Raw genomic sequence first — 24,204 nt, 5'->3', positions numbered from 1 at the left:
ATGTGGAAAAGGACCAAAAGAGAAACAAAGATCAACCGTGACAGAAACGGGTACCCTTACATTTTAGAGCTGTTTCAATTCTTATTTTAAGAATATTTATCCTTTTGAGAAAAGCGTTGCTATGAAGGGTCAGATAATTGAACTAGTCAAGAGTAATTGGTCCAGCAATTTAGAGCATAAAAGTGTGTGTCAACTCTCCAGAACAACAGCTACTGGATAGCTGATGATGGAATTTCGAGACATATGTATGCAGTGGAAGAAACATATGCATCTCATAAGTGCTCTCGTGCCCATTGCCAGGTGCCTGAATGCATTACCCTTCGCAGACATTGATCTACGGTTTAGTGATTCCCTGCATTGTCGTAACTGCAGAGGAATTGAAAAACAAGGCACCGACTTGTAATTTAGGGTAATATACCGTATTATGTAATAGCGATGTTATATTGGTTAACATATAAATATTTCTTGGCAATATTAGGTAGAGTTTGAGGACAACATTTGCTCTTTAAAATCCAAATACTTTGAGTATTAGCAGGCGTATTTTCTAGTTTATGATTGTCTAAATTTATGTTTTGGTGCACAGCTGACATGGAAGTCCTGTTATCACCGATCACTTGTTCTATCACAATGTCTTGAAAATTATTGGTAAACAGTCTACCAGATAAACTGAAATCGGTTCCTGTTATTTCTAGGTCATAAGGTAAAAGGTTAAGGACATCTCTTGTATTAGTAAGGAGACAAAGCTAGGCCAGGCAACTGATCATAGGGATATATCCATTGACAAGAGATGGAAGTGTTCTTTGTGCTATTGTTGTTGTGTGCTACCGCCTTTTTTGTGGGAAAATGGTCATATGATTCATTATGGTTGATAGCAAGCAGTATATTCGAGACCGGCTATAGATTAAAGACCAGGAATAACAAGTCGTTGTATCAGTTACCTTCCAGTGGTGAGAACTCAAACTATTTCTTCAACAAGTTTTACACAGTTTACTCTATCAAATCTCAAAGTATTACTAGGGGACTGCGCTTTCTATTCGCCTTTGGTATAACTTGTTATGCTATGACCATTGAAATAGTACTCTGGCAGATTAAGACAGCCGATGCGAGCCAAGAACATGACTTGATTACCAAGTATATATGGCCGTTGACTTCTCTGTCTCTCACGGTCATCCTTATTTTGGTCCAACCATTCTTCATTTTGATAACTATTTTAAACAAATTTTTTAATGACTCCCTGAATATAAATCAATTGGTTATGGGCACTTTTATGTCATTGGCGTTAATGATAGCAACTTTGCAATATATGTCATGGGGTCCCTTCTACTATAGCAAGAGTATATTGACCAGCCTTTCCATTGCAGGTGTGACAGTAATGGCAATCCTTTCCGGTATTGCATCAATATCAACATTGTACTACACATTTTCCATGATATTTAAAAGGAGATCAGACATATCAGGAATGCAATCTTCGAGCCTGATTTCCAGAAATAGAAGACTGAATCTTTGGACTACACAACGTCAACTACAAAGTCAAATTGACAACTATGAGAGAAACATTATTGAAAATATATCAATCTTAAAAAAAATGGATGAAGATAATGTAGGAGTTGCAGCACCCTTAAGAAGACAAATGGTAGATAAGATAAGTTGGTTTCAATTAGAAGTTGCAAAACTAGAGAAATCAGCGAAACAACCTACCTTAATAAGGAATTCAAGAAGGATCTTCGAGATTTCGTTTTTGATATACTGTTGTCACAAGGTATTAATCACATTTCTGAAGAGAATTCCACACATAATCAGCCATGCATTGAAATATCCCAATGACATAGACTATGAATATTTTTATGACAGCTCAGGCTCATCCTCCACCGGATCAGATCCATTGGCTGTGACCGTTGCTAAACTACTAGATTTATTTTTGTTTGGATTTAACTACAAGCAGGACTTAGACTCACTCACAAAACAAATTTCTTTGCTAATATCGATATCCCTTTTCATATGCACACTATCGACTGTGAATACCACAATAACTTATCTGCTATCTCTATTGCCCTCCAGGATTCAGGTTATCGCAACACTTGTCATGCAAGGTGAGGAGGATGCTGATCTCTTACCAACAAATACAAAAGTGAGCAGTAGAAGAAACCCATCTATAATTAAAAATCTGATAGTTTCTGAATTGATTGGAGTTTATGTTGTTTCAACAATCTTATTAATTAGGTCAAATTTACCATTTGGAACAGCCCTGAAACTGAAAGAACTATTAGGAGAAAAATTCACAATGCCGACCGGCGCTATAGATTCATGGTTTGATAAAATTTATGCCCTGGTTTGTATAATCTCAGTGGTAGGTATCCATATTGCAGAGAAATCGACGTTTTACAAAACCTAATTTGCATATTGACCTTCCTATAATGAAGGACTTTATCAATATTTGTAACATTATCATTTTATAATTAATAATTTCTAGACAATATGAACAAATTATTTTGTCTATGAAGTAGAATAAATAAGAAAAGTGAACGATATTATTTTTGTTTAAATTTTGTAATATATACTTCGAAAGTTGATCTTGAAGCGGGAAGAAAAAACACCGGGACACGAAAACCCAGTACTTAAGTAAAGCTTGCCAAATGTATGTAATCCAAGGAAGTATTAACAAAAGAAGAAATCATCACCTTCAATAGGCATTGGTTTCCAATTTACTACAATTCAATTGCCATAGGGTTTAAAGAATTGTACCTATTATTGCTTCTCTCCAATGAGATGAACTACCGTCGTGAATACTACTGGTTTTCCCAGTATGTGTTGGTAACTTTTACATTGTTCTTTGCTATTTTTTGGACACTATTGCCAAAAGTTAATGAGAACGATGATTGGGTTTATGGCTTCATTCCAGCCAGTTTTGTACGTTCTATTGGGGAAATTATACCTCAAAGAGGTTGGATCATTTACTTCGAATGCTTTCTGCTAATGGGCATGCTTTGCACATACATAGGGTTGCAATTCTTCAATGAGGATATACTGACACCACCAATAGACGATCTTCGAACTATTACAGACTCAAATGCTAATATTATAGTGACAGATGCAAATGATGATTTTATTAGAAATTACGCCTTTAAAGAAAGTAGTGGTATTGTAGATTTACCAATAATGGATGTTTGCAATATACTTTACAAAGAAAATTACATGGGTGAATACAAGTAATGCCATAATCTATGGCATTGCATAGACTACTCGTAGCATTCGATGCTGGTCATACTTGGTTTATATTTATGATACGTAAGTATGGTCAATTACTCTGTGAAGGCTATTCAAAGGATTGAATTTTCAAGATTTATTTTAAATTAATATAGGTAAATCCTGAAGCTGTGATCATATATGTTGGCCATTAACTATTGAACCAAGGTCTACTATATCGGCCCTATCAAAAAGTAGAAGACACAATAACAATTGCTTTTAAATTGCTATCATCGTTAAATTCAATAAATACAAACTAGATAATGACGTAACCTATGTCAATACTTAAAAGTGTACGTACTAGTGAAGTAGGCTCACAGATAAAACGGTCTGGTATAGTTCTAGCACTATATCACCAATGTTTGAAAACAAGCAGTTAAATATGATCAAAACCGGTTAGTGCCCTGTCCTCTAGTACTGAATCTACCTCCTCTATGAGACCCACGGCCACCACGCCCACGATCACCTCTCGAGGAATTTCTATCATCCGAGCCTCTCAAGAAATCACTAGCTGGTTTGAATAAGCCACTCAAGCTATCATTATCACTTTTGTTACTATTGGATCTTTCATCATCATTTTTTGAATAATTATCTTTACGATCTTGACGGTTACCGTAGCTATTAGTTCTTTGTTGATCCTTATTGGCACCATCACGGTTGTGGTATCCTCCACGATTATTAAAGTTACCACGGCTATTGTAACCTCCACGATTACCACCACGACCATTAAAGTTGCCTCTACCACCACGATTATAAGAACCTCTGGAAGAACCACGCTTATAGTTATTGTAGTTACCGTTGTATGAACCAGCTTGTGAACCATCGTTATTATCATTGCTAGATGACTGATTATCATCAAAGTTTACTTTATCTTCGAAGTTCTTGCTCAATTCGTCATCACTATCATTTGTTTCATGCTTTGAATATTTAGATAAATTATCACCATGCTGCATGGTGTGGCCGCTTTGATTTATAACACTTGAGCCACCAGAGAGAGGAGTAGCTGCCGGTGATGGAGAGTTCAAGGATTTTTCCAATATCTGAGAATAACTTGGCTTGTTAGTTGTTGGAACAGGAGACGTCTTTTTTTCTTTGAGTTTCTCCTCTTTTTGAAGTTCGAGCTCTTTCTCCAAGTGTGGTTTTGCCGGATCATCGTTTGGGTCGGTAATTAAAGTAGCTTTTGCAATATATTCCTTAAAGTCAGGGAATTCACCTGGTGTCAATAGAATGTTATATAGTTCTTTTAATGGAGTCGACCAAAATTTCAATATTTTATCCATATCACGAGCAGTGAACAATTCAACAAATGCTACTTTCCAATTCTTCTTGAAATTCTTTTCAAATACAGTACCGTTTTTCATGGTATCAATTGAAGGATTCTTGTTCAGCTCCCAGAACAATTTAAATTTGACATATTGAGTACTCTTGGCTTGGAATAGATCCTTAATATCAAACTCAGAAAACCTTGGGGGCAAGTTGGAAAACTTTATAATGTAAGGTGGGCCCGTAACAACATAATCAGCGTTGGGATTCACATTAGTAGGTGGTGCGTGGACTCTACCACCCATAGATGGCGATTGCATACTTCCAGAAGAGCCGCCAGGTCCACCTGGGCCATTCATACCGGGACCAAAGTGTGGTGTTCTAGCATTCCCATGTTCGGTGGACTTCGTCTTCAGGATATCTAGATTAGTAGTGTTGTTAATAGCATCGAGGTTGATCTCGTCTTCGTTCCAGACCGACTCACCTAGAATACCATCTCCTAAAAACTCCTCCAATGACAGTTTTTTACTCATTAGCCTCTTTCAATTCCTAAAAATTTGTTAGTTAGAAAGATTATACCACTAAAATTCTACCTCTTAATGTCTTTGCAAATTAAAACTCTTATCTTTGTAAGTAAAAATAAAAACAATTCCAAATAATAATTCTATTTTTGAAAGCAAATTATACCCGTTAATGTATCGTGAAACTTCCTTTCCAGTTCGGTAATCCTTCTATTGATTAAGGATGGCGAATCAAATAAGCTTGTTTCTTTTGTTCAACTGTGAAAAGGGTTTTCTACCTTCAAACCACATCATTAGAACTTTAAATTACTATAAAGTTGGTTCGAATCCAACTACTAGCCTTATTGATGCGTTCCAATGCCATTCTGTCAATATTTCGACATGAAACTTTCCAAGAGCCAAAATTATTATGTCGTTAAACATGATCACATTCTTCTTAAGGTATAAACTAAAAGTTATAGCAGTTTGCACAGAATATATCTACTTTAATTGGTAGTTCATTTAGATATCGGAATAGTTGTCACTGAGCTAGATTAAGGTGGGCGCCTAGGTATTTGATTGTAGGAGCTTGATTTGGAATGGCATTGCAAGTAGTGGCTGATTATTACCGATGTGTGCTAGAGAATGAAAGGATATACTATGAGTATCAGCTTAATAGGCGCGAAACAGTCAAAAATAGTAGAAGTGAGGATGAATTTAGTGGGTCTGAACGTACAAATGCTTTAAAGACAGACGAGCAACTGCAATTACAAAGACAAGTAAACAAACTGACGGTTGATTTGCAGTCGATGGCCCATGAGAATGAACGGTTGCGAGAGTTTCAGAAGACACAGAAACAGATCTTAGAGTCTAAGATACAACAATTGAAGAAAACAGTGGATTCCTTTAAAAATGAAAGGAACTCGTCGAGCTCATCTCATGTTAGGACTCCTCCAAGACAAACGAGAAGCGGAGCTTACACTCAAGGAAAGGATACTGATCTGTCAAGACGTGGCGGATTTCATTTACTGTCCCCCATTGTTGGTAATGTAAACCCTGGTAAAGAGAAAGCTGGTGGTTTAAAGGAAACTTTGAAAGTAGGTAGAAATACAATATTCGATAAAAATAGCAGTTTGTTAGATGATGATGATGATGATGATGATGATGAAATCAATGGCACTAGTGTGAAGGAGCGATCTCGAGTCACTGGCCGAAAGTTGAGAAGTAGCTCATCCTTAAAGGATAGTAAGAACAATCACATTGAGGAAGAAGAAGCCATGGAATTTACAACCGATAATTCTGACGAGGTAGGTCTAATGGAAGGTTTAAAGCTGAGAGATGGATCAGCAAAGGCAAACTTACAGTTGCCAAGTGGTAGCTTGTCACCAGATGAAGATACTCAAAGCTCCAACGAAGAGACTACTAATACAAGAAAGAAAAGGCGACGTCTCACAAGAAGAAGAATACAAACGATGAATAGTGACAACTCAAGTTCGGAATGAGTTAATATAGCAGAGCGAGCTTTCTTATAGTCTGTCAGGGAGTATGTATGATGCTATTTTAAATAATGACTAATTTAACAGGAATATTATTATAAAAATGCCATATTTTTGAAGGCAATTGGTACCTAGGACATAAATTACACTTTTGTGCGATAAATGCATGCCAGTTTGATACTATTGTATTTAGATAGAGTTCTCAGAATTTGCTGGTTACCCCACTGAGCTTAATTCTTAAGCTTTGGTGTAATGGAGTATTAGGTGCCCATTCGTCATACAATTTGTATAGTTTTTTGACTTCTTCCTTCCCCAACTCTTTCTCAATCTCATTCAGTAAGCCTCGCATGGTCCATGGAAGGTTATATGGGTTAACTTTTAATGATACAATATCACTTCTAATAATCGGCGAAGGACAATGTTTGATTGATTGACTGTTCAGGGCATGTTTTATACCGTAAGTGTATACCTCAGACTGAAAATACAAATCTGAGTGTCCATTACCGGTCAGAGGTCCATGTAGGTAGGGGCTTATTTCTTTGATAAAACCTTGATCTTTTTTCCCACTGTTTAGCAATGTTATTGAATCTAGGATGCACCCCATAATAAATGGCGGTACATCACATTGTGAAGTATAAAATATGCCCCTTTGTATATTAGGGTGTTGAAGGAAAGAAGCTAATGAAGAATACAACGGAACTACTTGATCGTTAACTGATCCAACAAAGGTTATCTTGACGCCAGCGTCCAAGATATACTGTACTTTCTCCATATAATCCATTGATAGTTTAGTGGCCGGGTTTTGGAACTCAAACAACTCCATTAACGACTTTCGTTCCACTACACTAAATAGTCTGAGCCAAATATTTTTGTCCGCACCATAAAGAGGGCCATAATTCACACCAGCCATACCAAGAACCGAAACAATCTTCTCCTGTGTATAAATTGGCTTATCACTCATATGAGAAACTCTGTCAATATCTAATTGTAGAATTCCCTTAATGAGTAGGTGCCCAATTAGATTCACTGTTACCGGAACACCTTGTGAGTGTGATACAAAGTAAATAAAGTCTGCTTCTGCTAAAGTTTCCCTGTATTCACCGAGCACATCAACAAAAAACTCAACTCGTTTGGCAACCGTCCCTTCCTTCTCCAATGCTAACGTTGTGGTATCTACTGCGACGCCCAATTCCTTGAAATATAGTTGCACAGCTGATTCCGCTTGTGAAACAAACCTTTGCGATGTCCCCGTTCTCTCACCCAGAATAATATCCACTGCTTTGTTTGGGAAATACCCATGTACTCCAATGATAAGACATTTAATTGGACGCTTTGTATCACAAGTAACAGGCACGAAGTTCTCTATCGGTTGTAAACTGATCAGATTTCGCCTCAAATCCTTCGCAGGAAAACTTAATTCGGGTCTTACGGTCATCGTGTACCAGCCATGTCACAGACCGATTTAGATCCCAATGAGCTAACGCTATTATTGCTTATTTAACGCTTACACGCGGGCTCATCGGTGTTTATTATTTGTGCTGCACCTAATTAAATTAGAATAGAAAATCACGTGAAAATTATATACCGAACTGTCAAAAAATTTGACGAAGTTGACCGTTTTGGGCCTTTAATTTAGAGATTATGCAGCTCTTGACACATTTATTTGTGAGCTCTTCGCTAAATTTAATACTTGTATCATAGAATTGCTAACAACGTTATATTTCCTGGACACAGCTTTTCATCACAGAGGGCTGATTTGTTCAAGAGCTGGTGTTTTGCGTAAGCGACGGTTATATTTTTAGGGATTTGCACCGATATCAGTACTTTAGCTTTTTTGTTTTCTTCTGGATTTGTGTTTTATATTGCAAATTGATACCATTTGAGATATTCTCTTAACAAAGCATTTTTTAAGTTTTTACCTTTGCAATGCAGGAGGGTTTAAAACTGGCGGAAAGATATAATGCGTCTTTAGGGTCTTCTCAGACTTATCCCATCGACAACCACCATGACAAAGAGTCTTCGACAGATGTTGCTACGGATGATATAATGGAGAAGGATTTACATTCCGGAAAGACAATAAGCAGTCAGAATAGTTTGGATGGCTCAGAGGCTTCTACACCAGTTCATCAACTTGAGAGGCCTACAATAGATGTGAGCGAAAGAAACGATAGCCGGAGAAAATTCAGGAAAAAGACCTCTCTTGACGATCTCCTTGACCAGGCGTCTAAATTTCAGCCTCAATACGAATATAGCTTTCCCACCTCTTTCCTTCGTAAGAGAAAAGCGCCCCAGAGTAATGAGTCTGATGGAGAAGAGGAAGCAAAACAAAACAGGACTAATAAAATAGTGAAACAGAAAAAGACTAAAAAAAATGTCAAGGTAACGAGCAAATCTAAGGCTTCTGTGCCTATAGAGGAAAAACACACTATAAATAAACAACCTAAGAAGACAGGAACTGGTGGTATGAAAAGAGGCCCAAAACCGGGAAGAAAGAAGAAATCACAGAAAAATACAAAAAATAGTATCAAGAAAGAGTCAACGAATGCTATTAACAATCACAAAATGTATGAGATGGACAGTGCATCCAGTAGATTTGCGGAGCATAAAAACTCAACAAACTCTGAATCAGCAAACAATTCGTTCATTGACTGGTCTCTTCCCAAGTTTAGTCCACCATATCAGATATTTGATATTGACAATATCAATTCTTATAGTAACTTTCAGGGCCAAATTTACAGTTCTGCTTCTCTTACCAAACACCACAATGAAATAGGATCTAAAACTCCATTCTCAAGGAATAGAGATGGTTCTAAATCTCCTATAGATGATGGTCAGGGCAAATTGATTGGCCTTCGCAGTATTTTGTACCCTGACTACTATGAAGAATACTTAATGGATTATAAAAAGGTCAACTTTCGTTATGACGGAATGGCTGAAATAGGAAAAATCATGGAGTATGTTGGTAGAATTTATTTGCCGGAAAAATATCAGAAGGAATATAAAGAAACGGTAGTTGATATTTATAACACCGCTTATGACAATAAAGACTTAGCCTTGTCAATATCAACAGTTGAGAAATACAATCAATTTGTGGGTAGCATACCGAAAGCCGAAATAGTAAATCATTTAGCAGCAACAAAGGAACTACCAAGATCTTTCTTACACGATTTTTTGCAAATTGTTTATACAAGAAGTATTCATCCGTATGCTTCTAAACTTAAGCAATACAAAGCCTTCAGTAACTACGTTTACGGCGAACTTCTACCTGGTTTTTTGACTGACGTTTATTCAAAGTGTGGACTATCCAAAAATCATCTTTTTATGGACCTAGGCTCTGGAGTTGGTAATTGTGTAATTCAAGCATCTCTCGAATTTGGATGCAGAGAAAGTTTTGGCTGTGAAATCATGGAAGCTGCAAGTGAACTAACCGAAATTCAGATGAGAGAGTATTCAAACCGCTGCAAGCTATTTGGTTTCAAACAAAGTAAAATTGACTACTCACTAAGGAAGAGTTTCATTAATAACGAGAAAGTTGAAAGCCTGATACCAGAATGTGATGTGCTTCTGGTCAACAATTTTTTATTCGATGGAAAACTAAATTATGAAGTTACAAAGCTGTTACAGAAAACTAAAGTTGGATGTAAAATCATCTCACTAAAAAACATACGGGCGTCTGGATACACATTAGATACTGTTAATATTGAGTCAGTCTTGAATAGACTGGAGGTCAAGAAGTACAGGCTTGACAACAACAGCGTATCTTGGACCCATAACGGTGGTGAGTATTTTATTTCAACAGTTCTAGACCGCATTGATGAATCACTGCTTGATCCTCAAAAGAGGGACCGTAGAAATACTCATAGGCCTGCTAAATATACAAGGTAAAATCTCGGATCGATTAATGATTTCATTAAATACCCTTATCGCTACCTTACGAATCGACTATAATTCCAGTACACAGAACAATCAATTTTTTTATGGATGTTTATTTAGATTAGCTTTGGACTGGAAAATTAGAACTAATCTAAAGTTTGTATTATTATTTCGTGTTTAATATATTTTTATAAACTTGTTTCTATTATATTCTCCAAAAGCAGTTTCCTTTTCTGGCACATATGATAATCATGCAAAGAAATGTGAATTGTACAGCAAAAGCGAAATATATAATGCTTAAGAAAACTTTCCTAGTCACTACTTGAGAGTTCGAAGTGGTTTCACCAGTAAACCGACCTTGAAAATGCTACCTCTCTCACCGCTTTGGAAACTTGGAGCCGTAGAATGAGCAGCTATATAGTAGCTTTACTAAAGTAAGATACCCGATGCAGTAGCCTAATAGTATATCTCCTATTTGAAAATACACCCTCTATAACTTCATGGGCTCCTCTTTAGGCCTTCTTCCTGAGTATGTAGAAGAGAGAAAACTGGAGCATCATTCAATTTCAATTTACCCTTCAGGAAATCCAGTTCCATTAAGAAACAATACTCTAATATATTTGATCCGACACTCATTAATAATTGAGTTGCAGCAGTTGCGGATCCACCGGTTGCCAGGACATCATCTATAAGAACTACATTGGAACCCTTCGGTATCGCCTCTTTTTGTAGCTCATATGTTGCAGATCCATATTCTTTCTCACAATCAGCTCTAACAAGCTCACCGGGCAGCTTGCCAGCTTTTCTTATGGGCACGAAACCTACATCCATTGCTAATGCGAGAGTCGGTCCAAATAAAAATCCCCGGGACTCAATACCAACAATGTAATCTATCTCGCCATTGGGGAACTCTTCATTCAAATGGCTTTTCAATGTATTAATTAGAGTTTTAAATAATGAGGGATTCTGAAATATAGTCATAAAATCCTCGAAGAGAACACCTTGTGTAGGAAAGTTCGGATACTGGTGTAACGCAGATCGTAGTTCCCGCCTACATTCTTCCACAACAGACACTTCCTCCATCTCCATCCCTGACTCAGGTAATTATAGTATTAAGAAAAAATAAATGTGAAAAAAAAAATACTGATTGTATCTGCCAGAACTATATCAGTTACATACGATTATTGTATTTTTTATCGTTGGTGCTCAATTTAAAATTCATTACATTTATATATTTCTAGCTTAGGGCCATCAGCTAATTTTTTTCCAGCCTTTCTTGGCTTATCCTGAGTCTTAGATGACTTGCATTGTTCCAAGTAAGAATAGTAGCATATCGCATTACGCAATAAGTGGTATTCGAAAGTGTCCCCTCTCTGCCGTTACAAGGCTTTCTTACATTTTCAATATTCCTGCCCAGAGCCTCTCTGGAAGAAAATCGTTATCGGATGATTTCAGGTATTACAACTGCATTGCATACTCGTCACCATGACCCAACAGTACCCGTTATTAGCTGGTATATTTCCTATTTTCTGCTTTCTTCTCTTGCCACTAGTAGAAATCAGTATGCTATTACTATGGAATCGGCCTTGATTTTCCTTGGCCGATAGTCCCAGCCACCAAGTATCGCGAAGTGACGAATGCTTGAACTTCTGGATTCCTCGAGGGCTCTAACATAATATCGGCCCCGGTGCAGTAGTCTCTGACTGAGTTAATAATCTAGTCAAGCTTTCTGGCTAGCCTGGTGTGCCACTGTTCACTGCAGCTGCTACCCTCATGAGGGTAGAAGAGGGTTTTTCCGATTATTAGAATTGAGCGTCTTAGAGAAACTACCACGAGGGTTTCTCTGTGCAGGAAAGTGTTGCCGGGAGAAACCACTGCACGGAGAATAATCCTTCTTTGAGTTATATACAGTTCCCCCGAATCCTCACTGGCTTGTAGTGCTGTATATTAGAGGGGAACAACTGTAAAATTAAGAAAAGGGATTGCTGTATAGAAAAGCTAACGTTATGAAGGGACGCATATGAAGTATTTCCGATGGCCCTCCAGAGAAAAAGCCTGACAAAATTATAATTGGGTGCGTGAATAGCTAAAGGAGTGATCTACGTATTTGCACACACCCAATAGATTTTTCCGCACGGATAAACTCTAGAGAGATAATAATGGGCGTAGAGCATGTGAGGGAGGGATCTAAAGTGCGTACAGAAAAACACCAACTAATAGAGAGGGGAGTCTTAGAAAGCCCTTCAGGAAAGTGGTTTTATGAGCTAACCCTTATTTCTTCCAGCGGAAAAATCCAAACAAAATTCGTGGAGATTCACCCGCAGCACAAAGATTAGCATATTTAGAGTAAATAACACCCGCACGGCAATGTATGCTGCCGTTGTCTGGGAAATACTGAAGGAATAAAATTCACATGTGAACAGAGGCCATCTATATTCACAGAAAGCCCTGTGCTAATGAATTTGTGCCTCCTACTCCCCTCTGTGAGCTCATATCAACTTGATGAATCACGGGATTGCCCCACCTGATTACACTCCTTTTCAAGATTCGGGTGAGGGGCATAGTGACAAATAGTGTCTATAGCCACAATTACCAGCTATGTACCCAGTCTCAAGGCACTAACAATAATACTTACATACTATTTTGGATATACGGTTTCACAGCAAGATATACCAATGAGGCACAGGACGATATAGTTTTTAGGTTATTCTCAAAAGATGAACCCCTGGGTGCCCAGGACATATTGTAATTATTTGAAATTTGCTAACAAAAATAGTAGATTTACAAAAAGCTATGAATTTGATTGCAAATAGTGTATATACGTTAGTGGGACTAACTAGAGTTACTGTGCTACTTTCACCCGGGTATGTACCAAAGTCTTCATCATTTTCTTTACGGCAAGGACATGCCATGGGATATGCCCATTTTCGCCGTTGGTAATACCAAACCACACGTTTAATGCGGCCAAGTTTCTGAATTCTTCTAATATAGTCTCCAACAACTTGAAACTATCCGAGTGGGGGCAATTCAACAGATTGACTTCAAATTTATCAAGAGAGTGGGGTTCTGTCGCAGTTGTACTTACATTGAACTTAACAAGTGCGCCAGACTTGATCGCACATCTGTGTAAAGAGTTCACCAAAGGAAAGGGATTTTCGAAAATGACACCGTGAATATCTTGGTCTAAATCACGTATTAAGTAATCATCTATGCGTTCAGGGTCAACCAATGTCTCTATTGAATTGGCATTTTGGTATAGTCGCTTGTAAGAAGGATACGATTCATTGCGGTCAAAAAACGATATTTTAGTGTTATCGTCTACGCACACAACAGCTAAGTGTATGTTTCGGCCACTCAACCTTCTCCAGTTCATCAACTCATCATCTGGTAATATACCGTTTAATCTTGTTAATATGAGACATACCTTCCCGTAGTTCTTTCCAGCTAAGGATAACGCCATTTCCCAGATATGATTACAAGCCTCATCAAATTTGTTCTTGGATGAGCCTAGATACCATGTTTTCATCATGTTTTCCTTCCCAGCACTATCAGAGAGTGCCGCAAACATCCACTGCTTATCAACACTACGAGAGTATGCTAAATGGATATACGCATCATACTTGAAAGCAGATGCTTGTTGAGAAGTCTTAAAAGTTAGTTTCTCTGGTATTTGCTTTCGTATATGAGTAAATTTAATCATTTTATTCGGAAGAATATTGTAGATACTAATACACAAGTTTGTGTAATCATCCACTGATGTTAATGGACTCTTAATAAAATCCATAGGTACAATTTTTAAGTAAAGTTCCATGCTAGGAATCTTTGCCTTAACCTCATTCTGTATGATTTGAAATTTAGCAGTCTTCTCTACAAGCTCAGATATATCACATCGTTGCACCGGAATTATCATCATAAAGGCAACTTCCTTTCCTGAGGTACGATTTGTTGACAAGTATGACACAATTTGGGCAGCTAGTAATAATAATTTACTATCTTCAAAGTCTTTAAGATAGATGAGGCCTTTACTATCCTCATTTGTGAGTTGTAGGTGCTCGCAGAACCCTAATTCGTGATTGATATAGGTTTGAGACAGTGATGATATGAACTGTATGCAATCTTCCTTAAAAGAATCTGTTAAAACTAAAAATTTAAAATTTTTGATTCCTCGGACCGGTTTTAGGTTTGCATATTTTGTAAATTGTTGGACATCAGATCTCAGTTTGATTTGATCATGCTGTTTACGAACAGAAACAAATGGTGTTTCCATGGGGTACAACCTTGATATCAGTGTTGTTCCATCGAGTCTTGTAAACTCACTAAACAAATTATCGATTGTATTTTTAACTACCCCATTTGAGTAATTGCGTATGCCAGAGTAAGGTACATCTGGAATGGTTAAATTTCCTAGTATATTATAATCATAGACAATCTGTTCGGCCAATAAGTCAATGATCTGGTTGTTCCTCTCATTGACTGTGATGGTGGGATTTAGGTGCTTAAAAGTGTCAGGGATCAATGATAATGGCATATGACGCAATAAAAATGGAAAGCTACTTGGGAAATTATTCATAAATTCATACTTGCCTTCTATTTTAGCAGTGTCGAAAGCCGGGTCATTACTCATTTTTGTAGGTGATATGCCATAGTCATGAACATAGACTGATTTGCTTTGTTCTGAACTTGTAGTATTTGGGAGTGTACCATCTGGCCCAATTGATGTATCAATTGCTTTGAGTGGGGATTCCGTTTGAGCTATGTCTGTTTGTGGCATTTTCCATATTGTATTTTGCCCCTCTTTGGAGCCTTCTAAAGATGCAAGATAAGGATTTCCAAGAAAATCTTGTTTTATTAGACCGGGAGGTACAGAATCTTGGAGGTTAGCAAACGTTTTATAACCTATATTTTCTGCCTTGTCATACACCACACCATCATTTTTGTTGGCTAGGTCTTCTAGTTCATCATCAGAGCTTTCAGAATCTTCACCTTCCGAACTTGAAAGTTCAGTCCTAGAAACATCAAAATTTAGAGCCTCTTCCTTTTGTAATGGACTAAAAGAGTATTTACCTCCATTTTTGTATTTATTATCGACATCTTTTGCAATAATGGGATTAAAATTTAATGGAGCAAACACACTTTTTCTTCGATCTCTTGGGGTCTCGACCGGAAGAGGTGCACCTGGATCAGTATATAAGGGGCTCGACAGTGGGGTTTCTTCGATTCTAATATCTAGATATGTTCTTTTCAAATTGGCTCTGTCTTGCATGTTTAGACCACTTTCTGCGCTTCCATTCTTTATTCCGTCATAAAAAGTACTTTCCTTTTTAGGTTGAAGACTGCTTTCGTCATCAGATGAAGCGAAAATATCTTCAGTTATTTCTCCCTTTGAATTATTTGCGTTTGATTCTCCAGTTGAGTCGTTATTGCTTTCTCCAAATAGGTCAGCATCATCTTCGTCTTCATCTTCTTCACCGAACAATTCAGAATCACTCGCAGAAACAGAGCTCTTTTTCACATCGGAAGCAGGTTGCGATGGAGCCTCTTGACCAGCAAGGTTACTCCCTGGGAAGTCCGTGTCGACATCCATCTTTGATGGACTTATTAGTAAATCTGTATGCCCATTCTTTCTATCATTAAATAACTCATTGCTGTTGCCGCTGACACTTGGACTGGCCATAAAGTCTGGTGTGAACTGCTTTTGCTCAATAATTTTATCGATACCCGGATAAGGAGATGCTGCATCTGATGGAGAAACTTTTGAATTACTCGATGTTTGTTGTTGATTAGTCTGTGATTTCGGATATACTTGAAATTGATCGGTATAAGCACCTTCAGAGCTGAATACGTTTGTACCAATATTAGTTCCAGTTAAACCTCCTGAACTACCTGGTGTTCGATATGATGAGGATTGCTTTAGTTGAAGGAAGTTATCTATGAGAGATAGAGTATCCTCAAAGGTATCCAAACCATTGATTTGACTTAAAGTTGTTGAGGAGTCGATGTCAAGGGCGGGTTGAGCAAATACTAAATCAAGCGGCCAAACAATAGTTCTAAGTTCTTTTGGTAAATCCATATATTGTGAAATATTAGGGGCCCTACCATTTAAATGTGTTATATTAGGTATTATATTTACCCATTGGCATGTGCTACTGTTTAACTTAATTCCATGAGAGGCGTACAAAGTCTTTAACAACACCTCACCGTTTTCTGGCACAGGCACTAGATATTTGTGCAAGTGTTCCTGATTTGTACCAGAGTTATCATTTTTGTTTTCCACCAAATATACTCTGACGCCTGAAGGAGCCATATATAATGCATGAGAACTCAAAAACGCCGGATCAATACTGTTGACCTTGAGTGGCAGCAATCCCAAATCTTTGACACATATTGATATAGCCAACTCACTATTAGAAAACAAATGGGGTTCAATTTGTAGTAGATTGTTGCTCTCATTATTCTTGGTAATGTTAATACATGAATTCCCAAACTGCACAAGGGTGTTTTTGGATTGTTCAACTAAGTTGAGATAGATCATTCTTTTCAAGGATTTTAGGAATAATGCATAATGCGGAGGTAGGTTAGGTTTTGAGTAATCTGCTGTGAAACTACCAGTTTTATCTGCGCTAACGTTCAGTTCGGGATCAATATCATTCGGCGATGGCAGAACTTGATCGTTTATACTAAAACACCACAATTCCTTAGAAAGTAAAGCCACCAATAGCTTTCTATCTTTCTTCCTCATTTGAATCTCCATCTGAATACCCCATTGATCATTTTGCTTCTTCGGTAGGTATTGAGCATAGTTTATCTTCGTTATTTTCTCTAGTCTATAGAAGTTAGAGACCAATTTCGATAAATCGTAATCATCAGTGGCTTCCTTCATGTTTTATAATATTTATAAATTATCTTATTTTTCCACTCTATAAGTTATAACAATCGCCTAACGAGGTGGTCAAATCATATATTTTGTGCTAGTTGCCTAGCTGTAAAAGTGTATGGACAAGGTATTGATTATTGGGACTTTCACTCTAGATCAAGTAGAATATTCACAGGATTCGCTCGAGTCGTAGCGCGTAGAGGCAATTGTATAAGTATTGAATATGTTGTACTATTACGTCGAGAAGGATTAATCCAGCTATGGCCAACAAATTCCTCAATGTTGGTATTATCTTATTCACAAATGACATATATGGTTATACTGGTATTACGTAGTGCGAAGGTTCCAGACGGGAATTCCCATTCATTGCAGAAATGGGTACTAAGAGCCGGGTAAGTTGATTTATCAACAGCAAAGCTAAGACTTTAGACTATTATTTGTGAATATAGCCTATAAGAGCAGGCGTTGTTATTATTATACAGATTAATGGATGCAAGTTACTGATGAGACTGGAACGTTTGTATATATCTTGGTGTACCATGGAAGACCTAGTATTGTAGATTTATGTTCTTGAACTGGAAAATGAGTTATGTTGTAAGAGGTAAAAGGAGTAATCATGTGTTTCATTTGGAATTGGGAATTGAAAGGCTTTGAACCCTTGTAGTTGTTAGTGTATACAGACGAAGTCGGTTGGTATAGCCCTGCAAGTGTTGCAATATGTTGCCGATCCCATTGCGAATGATTCAATCCTCGAATCGGCCTTGGAAGAATCGTTCACCACGTTGTAAGGTAATCCGAGGTAAATCCGTACTTCGAGAAAGCTCTTTGATGCTCATCGAATAGGGATCAGATATATAAAAATTGAGTTATGTTGAGCATGCCAAACTATCTTCTTGGTCACCTAAGCATAAAGACAGTGACATACGATTACACTACTGATGAGTGAAGAGGCTATTAAGAAGGAGAAAGAGATTCTGGATTCGTTTCCATCTGTGTGTGAACCAGGGTCGCCTTCAGGCACTCCAGGTAACTTGAATGATTCTCAAAAAAAAGCTCTGGCTCAATTGAAAGAGCAATTACAAAAAGATGGATATAAGCTGAGACTTGATGATGCTACTTTACTAAGATTTCTGAGAGCCAGAAAATTTAATGTTGCTATGGCCAAAGAGATGTATGTCGCGTGTGAAAAATGGAGGAAGTCTGCTGGTGTGGATACCATCTTGGAGGACTTCCATTATGAAGAGAAACCATTGGTTGCTAAGTACTATCCACAATACTACCATAAGATCGATAAAGACGGTAGACCTGTTTATTTCGAAGAACTCGGTACAGTTAACTTAAATGAGATGTACAAGATTACAACCCACGAACGTATGATCAAGAACCTAGTTTGGGAGTATGAATCATTTGTTAAATATAGACTACCAGCATGTTCTAGAAGTAGGGGTTATTTAATAGAGACTTCATGTACTATTATGGATTTAAAGGGTATTTCAATTTCAAGTGCATATCATGTTCTTTCTTATGTTAAGGAAGCATCACATATTGGTCAAAACTATTACCCAGAACGGATGGGTAAGTTTTACTTGATCAACGCTCCATTTGGATTCTCTACTGCCTTCCGTCTATTCAAGCCATTCTTAGATCCGGTTACAGTTTCAAAGATTTTCATCTTGGGATCATCATATAAGAAAGAGCTGTTGAAGCAGATCCCAGCAGAGAACTTGCCTGTTAAATATGGTGGTAAATCTGAAGTTAGTAGCTCTAAAGGTGGCTTAGCATTGTCGGACATAGGCCCATGGAGAGACCCTAAGTTTATTGGCCCAGAGGGAGAAGCTCCTAAATCATTTGTAATGTAGAAGTGGTTCGTATGAATCTAAATTTTACTGGACGAGAGACATGACAAAAATATTTATGTAACATAAATAAGTACTAATGACTACAACTGATTTATGTTGTCCTAGTATAACAATATAGTTGTATCATTACCCATTTGATTTTGAAATGTATGACACATTAGGAGCTTGCAGATATAAACTAGTTATGCAAGACCGCTACATTTTCTCCCAATTTTGAAGATATGCCCATATCTCGGTATGGGCTTATTACATACTAGCTACAGTAGGTAATAAAAGTAATTGTCGAGATACTAATATTTCATATATTGTGTAAATATGTTGATGATTACGGTATCTGTTTCGAAGGAATTTTAGATTTGCGATATTTTTGTACGTTTGTTTCTCTGCGAACCCATTAGTTTCTCAATTTTAGTAGGCTTCCATTTTCCTAAATGGGTAATCTGTCAGAAGGTAACACATCATCGCCAAAGTAGAAGCATAACTGCTCATCGCAAGAATCCTTCCAAGATTGAAGACAGCTCTATATGAAAGGGTTTCTAAATAATGATTGCGTATTTTTTTCTCATGCACATAGCCCTTCGACTGTGACTCCAATTGCTTCGGATTCTGTTTTCCCAACAAAATATATTCTGAAATATTTGGTGATATTCTACACATCGATATGATATTCCATTGGTAAACTAACCACGTATAGTTATTTATTGGTTGCTTAAATACTGCTTCTAAAATTCCAAAGGGGAGTATATAGCATTACCTTCATCATCTGATGTTATTGGCATACACCCAAACCAAGTTTTACTTTTCACACTGAATTGTCATATTTAGTTCATCCAATTCGGTAATGACTCGATGGACTAACATATGCGAAACTCAGCGACTAGTGCTAGGTTTTAACAGCATTTTGATCTTGCAACGTGTAAGTATTGCTAATAAAAAAGAATTATAATACGAGGAGATTTTGTTCACAGAGCAGTGTTGTTATTTGAATGTCCAGGGCTACATTTCAGTAATTCTGTGCAATTCTAAATTAGAATTTGATGTTCACCCCCGACACACTTATACTTGTTATTAGATAAGATGTCAACCTTCAAGCTACGGTGTTAACAACTGCCATTACCAATTTCACACAGTTCTATACTCAAGGTTACAGAACTCCAAAATAACAAAAAAAACGTTTCATATAAGATATTAATAATCCATTTAAATAGTTTTTTCTTGGTAAATAACAGGTTTTGTTAATTGCGTCTAGCTACATTTTGAGTATCTGGTTTATCAATTCTCTGCTTTTTTTGACGTTATTTGTTATTTTGAAATAGGTTATTAGCATTTCCTAAGTCACCGTCTCGCGCAAATCATTTCGAGCAGTTCAGAATTTCAGCAGATAGAAGTGACAGTACCCTGTTTTACATAAATTATAATAAGTTTTGTGAGAGTCTTCGATTGCAAATACTAGATATAACAATTGGACTAGCTACATATTGCTACTTTTGAATATTTATACATTAGTTGAAAGAATTGGAAGGGAAGTTCCACATTGTCCTGAAGAGTTTCTATAGCATTATCTGGTTGAAGCCACTATCAGAAATCATATTAATATATGCCTGTAGTCTAGCAGTCACTTAGTTTTTCGCACAAAGTAGATTAATGTCCAATATAGAGCAGCTGCAGGCACATTTCACATCAGAACGATTCCAAGTTCTTATAAAGAAGAACAAAGGGTGTTTTATAGGAAAGGTAGACTGGTGCAGTGAACTATCAATAGATGTCTGGAAGACACATTACCTCCAAATTACAGATCAAGGGTCACTGACACATGCCATTGAAACACCAATAATTAGTAAGGAATTTGTTGGAGCAACAAGCGGTTTTAAAGAACCTAAGCATCCAATCATAAAGCATTTACAAAAATGTGGAGTACGATTGCTAAGTGCAAATCAGCATTCACAACCAGGTGGGCAGCAGACATACCAAAGTCAGCCGCTGCCTATAATAGAGGTTATCGCAAGGAATCCTAACGCAACAAAGGATATGAAGGTCTACTTGAGGATAGTAAATTTAGAGAAATTCCAAGAACTCCTAGTGTCTTTGATATGGTGGAGTACTTTTAATAGTAAAGGGATATTTGATAAGGTAAGAATTCAGCATCCCGAGTACCTGCCACAAACAGAACCAACTGACAGGATTGACGTCCTTTCTGAATCATTTGAAATTGAGTGCAATGTCTATGGTCCTATTCCCTTTGATGCAAATGTCACTACGCTCAAAAATATATCTAATATTGAAAATTATTTGAGTCATAGTTCATTTATTGATGCTGGTAGCATGCTTGATCCAGATTATTTATCAAATTCATCAAATTTCTCCTGGTTTAAAGCCAAATGTATTCTCAAAAAGACAGGTATTCTGGATATAATTATCGATGAGACCATAATTTACTCCTTGGATGTGAAGACATTACTTTCATCTGAAGTGAGAATAGTTAATGGGCATTTGTATGATGATAATTGTTTATATATTGGCCACCTCAGTTCACTAAGATCGAAGATAAATTACGTTGGTGGAAATTTATTGGGAGGGGTAGGTTTAGACGACAAGCATCAAGCTTTATTACTGCATAGCAAGCTTAAACATGAAATTGAATTAATGTATACACTTTTTCAACTTTTCACTTCTGCAGAACAATTATCTCTTATAGGTGCTGCCAGATCCAATACCTTAAGATTAGTTAATAATTTGGAAGTGTCCGTTCTTGAAGGAAATCTAAATGATATGTCTGGCATCGAAGAAGGTACTTTATTTGTAGATGTTATTCTTTGGGGCAAAATATTTGCAAGAACTCCATTTGTCCAAAGCTCAAAAAATCCCTTTTGGAGGGAGATATTTGAATTTACAGAAGCTGTTATACCAGACAAATTACAATTCGATCTAAAATACAATTCAGACTATAAACAGCAAATATTAGGAAGGTGTACAATAACTAAAGATATGATACATGGAACTATGTTGGATAAGGAAACACGTGTACCGCTATTTTCAGTAGCTAATCCAGAGAAACAAGTCGGGACATTATGTTTAAAGGTAACTAGTAGAAGAAACTACATTCTTCCACCAAACAATTTCAAGAAAATTGATGAAACTTTAAATTCCATAAATCTGAAATATCTGACAGGCTTTGCTTATGGGGAAAGTATAGGGACATCAAAAGAAGTAGAAAAATGTGCAGTCACATTCCTGAATATTTTTCAAACATTGCAAAAGGAAGATATATGGTGTACTATACTAATTAACAAGGAGCTTGAGGATTTTAGTAAGCAATCAGGTAGTAGGCCTGGTATTGATGGGCAGTACATGCCTTCTCGTGTTAACTCTCTGTTTAGAGGAAATAGCATTTTAACGAAGACCTTGGAGTTATATTTTTTGAGAATTGGACGTGAATATCTCGAAAAGGCGTTTGGTACTTTGATAAGAAATTTATTAAATGAAGAAGTGTCCTTCGAAATGGATCCAATGAGAATAAGCGCAAAGGACGATATTGAACGTCGACAAATTATACAACACAACTCGGAAGACCTGAAACAATGGGTTTGTACTATATGGAATAGAATAATCGAAACTAGTAACGACCTTCCAAAAAAGATAAAGAAACAGCTCCATGAGTTAAGGAAGGGATTTGAAATCATATGTTTAGAAAAAGGTCAGCAAAGCATATTGAATTGTATTTCAGCATTTTTATTCCTTCGTTTCTTTTGTCCATTAATTTTGAATCCAAAATTATTTAAATTTACTGAAAGTCATTTGACAATGAAGCAAACAAGAAACATGTTGCTGATTACAAAGGTTCTACAAAATATATCTACCCTCAATCCGTTTGGAGTCAAAGAGCAATGGCTTCAACCCTTAAATCCATTTGTAGAAGGTTTCAGAGAGCAAGTGATAGAATATGTTGACAAGGTTACAGAAAGAAAGATTGATTTCTCAACAAAATTGCTGGGATCTACTGCTGACCGTGAAACAGCTATGTCGATCATTAAACCCGACGTTCTGCCGTATATGAAGTCTAGTGTTTACGGTATTGATAAGTACCAGGATGAAACTGAGTTGATAGAGCTTATAACTACTGATAAGTTAGGAGTACAAAATAATATTAAATCTGAAAGAACTTCAGATCTGGATAAACTAGATGACTGGACTACAGTTGACGAGGAGAAACCGGAAATTGGGGAGTTAGAATTCGAGGAAATTACTGAGGATAACTCAGATGTTTTTGGAGATGATTTGATGAGATACTTAAAATCTAATGAATCTCCAAAAAAGAAGCCATCCTCAAAGATTTATAGTATGCAATTCAAAGAAATTACAAAGCAGGACTATGATCTTTTTGAGCAACTAGAGACGGAATCAGCGCTGTTAGTAAATAAGCTTGATAGGTTACTTGATAGGTTGGCAGACTATGAATATCCATCCATTCAACTTACAGAGATGGGATCTTTTGTGCAGTCAATGTCTAATAAGATATATTATACAAAGAATGGTGTCATTGTTGCTGATGTTTTACGGGATGGTTATGATGATGATCAGTTCAGCCGGTTATTCAATGAAGATGGTAAAACTGATGTATTCTTGTCATTACCCACAGTCGATATACAAAACAAGAGAGACAACACAGAGAGATCGCAACTGCACTTACACCATCAAATGAATGGAAACGGTAAGGTGAAATCGTCTTCAATGTACAACTTGGGCAAAATCATTGGCACAAAGAAGAAGATGTCAGAATCTGAGGAGTTTGAAGATGAAAAGAAACTAAATGCAACTACAAGATTTGGAAGATGGCTGAAGAAGAAGATATAGTTTATTGCAATAGTGAATCAATCTGATGCCTAGAGGGAAATTATTAGATAGTATGATATGATTTTATATTATGTAACATTAAAATACCAGAGCATTTATATAGACTTTAAAATGCTATTGCTTTATAGCCCACTTCGTGAGAAATTCGCATTATAATCTCATTTTTAAAACCTTTCAAGAATTGAAAAATTATTGCTCATCGTTTCAACAAGAGAACAGTAATAGTATGAACTAGGATGATTCTC

At 36.9% G+C, this 24,204-nt stretch overlaps 10 protein-coding genes across 10 annotated transcripts; 6 read left to right on the top strand and 4 right to left on the bottom strand.

Moving 5' to 3' along the window:
• Positions 1 to 787: 787 nt before the first annotated feature.
• GVI51_J10461 (uncharacterized protein) lies at positions 788 to 2,392 on the top strand (the record flags this gene model as incomplete). The annotated part of the gene is made up of 1 exon (XM_448174.1): positions 788 to 2,392. One exon carries the CDS (start codon positions 788 to 790, stop codon positions 2,390 to 2,392), a length of 1,605 nt encoding a protein of 534 aa, XP_448174.1.
• Positions 2,393 to 2,766: 374 nt separating this feature from the next.
• On the top strand, positions 2,767 to 3,210 carry GPI19 (phosphatidylinositol N-acetylglucosaminyltransferase GPI19; the record flags this gene model as incomplete). The annotated part of the gene is made up of 1 exon (XM_448173.1): positions 2,767 to 3,210. One exon carries the CDS (start codon positions 2,767 to 2,769, stop codon positions 3,208 to 3,210), a length of 444 nt encoding a protein of 147 aa, XP_448173.1.
• Positions 3,211 to 3,629: 419 nt separating this feature from the next.
• Positions 3,630 to 5,039, bottom strand: PSP2 (Psp2p; the record flags this gene model as incomplete). The annotated part of the gene is made up of 1 exon (XM_448172.1): positions 3,630 to 5,039. One exon carries the CDS (start codon positions 5,037 to 5,039, stop codon positions 3,630 to 3,632), a length of 1,410 nt encoding a protein of 469 aa, XP_448172.1.
• A 566-nt stretch (positions 5,040 to 5,605) lies between these two features.
• LRS4 (Lrs4p) lies at positions 5,606 to 6,508 on the top strand (the record flags this gene model as incomplete). The annotated part of the gene is made up of 1 exon (XM_448171.1): positions 5,606 to 6,508. One exon carries the CDS (start codon positions 5,606 to 5,608, stop codon positions 6,506 to 6,508), a length of 903 nt encoding a protein of 300 aa, XP_448171.1.
• A 196-nt stretch (positions 6,509 to 6,704) lies between these two features.
• Positions 6,705 to 7,937, bottom strand: GVI51_J10373 (uncharacterized protein; the record flags this gene model as incomplete). Its single annotated transcript, XM_448170.1, has 1 exon — positions 6,705 to 7,937. One exon carries the CDS (start codon positions 7,935 to 7,937, stop codon positions 6,705 to 6,707), a length of 1,233 nt encoding a protein of 410 aa, XP_448170.1.
• Positions 7,938 to 8,428: 491 nt separating this feature from the next.
• On the top strand, positions 8,429 to 10,387 carry DOT1 (histone methyltransferase DOT1; the record flags this gene model as incomplete). Its single annotated transcript, XM_448169.1, has 1 exon — positions 8,429 to 10,387. The coding sequence occupies one exon, from the start codon at positions 8,429 to 8,431 to the stop codon at positions 10,385 to 10,387; it is 1,959 nt and encodes a 652-aa protein (XP_448169.1).
• Positions 10,388 to 10,873: 486 nt separating this feature from the next.
• On the bottom strand, positions 10,874 to 11,464 carry GVI51_J10329 (uncharacterized protein; the record flags this gene model as incomplete). The annotated part of the gene is made up of 1 exon (XM_448168.1): positions 10,874 to 11,464. One exon carries the CDS (start codon positions 11,462 to 11,464, stop codon positions 10,874 to 10,876), a length of 591 nt encoding a protein of 196 aa, XP_448168.1.
• Positions 11,465 to 13,217: 1,753 nt separating this feature from the next.
• On the bottom strand, positions 13,218 to 17,255 carry SSN2 (Ssn2p; the record flags this gene model as incomplete). The annotated part of the gene is made up of 1 exon (XM_448167.1): positions 13,218 to 17,255. The coding sequence occupies one exon, from the start codon at positions 17,253 to 17,255 to the stop codon at positions 13,218 to 13,220; it is 4,038 nt and encodes a 1,345-aa protein (XP_448167.1).
• A 932-nt stretch (positions 17,256 to 18,187) lies between these two features.
• Positions 18,188 to 19,108, top strand: GVI51_J10285 (SEC14 family lipid-binding protein; the record flags this gene model as incomplete). Its single annotated transcript, XM_448166.1, has 1 exon — positions 18,188 to 19,108. The coding sequence occupies one exon, from the start codon at positions 18,188 to 18,190 to the stop codon at positions 19,106 to 19,108; it is 921 nt and encodes a 306-aa protein (XP_448166.1).
• Positions 19,109 to 20,752: 1,644 nt separating this feature from the next.
• On the top strand, positions 20,753 to 23,959 carry BUD2 (GTPase-activating protein BUD2; the record flags this gene model as incomplete). Its single annotated transcript, XM_448165.1, has 1 exon — positions 20,753 to 23,959. One exon carries the CDS (start codon positions 20,753 to 20,755, stop codon positions 23,957 to 23,959), a length of 3,207 nt encoding a protein of 1,068 aa, XP_448165.1.
• Between the last annotated feature and the right edge of the window lie 245 nt (positions 23,960 to 24,204).

Source organism: Nakaseomyces glabratus, chromosome J, assembly GCF_010111755.1.
Source record: "Nakaseomyces glabratus chromosome J, complete sequence".
Lineage (NCBI taxonomy): Eukaryota > Fungi > Ascomycota > Saccharomycetes > Saccharomycetales > Saccharomycetaceae > Nakaseomyces > Nakaseomyces glabratus.
The sequence above is the reverse complement of the archived record's forward strand: the minus strand, read 5'-3'. Positions and strand labels throughout refer to the sequence as shown.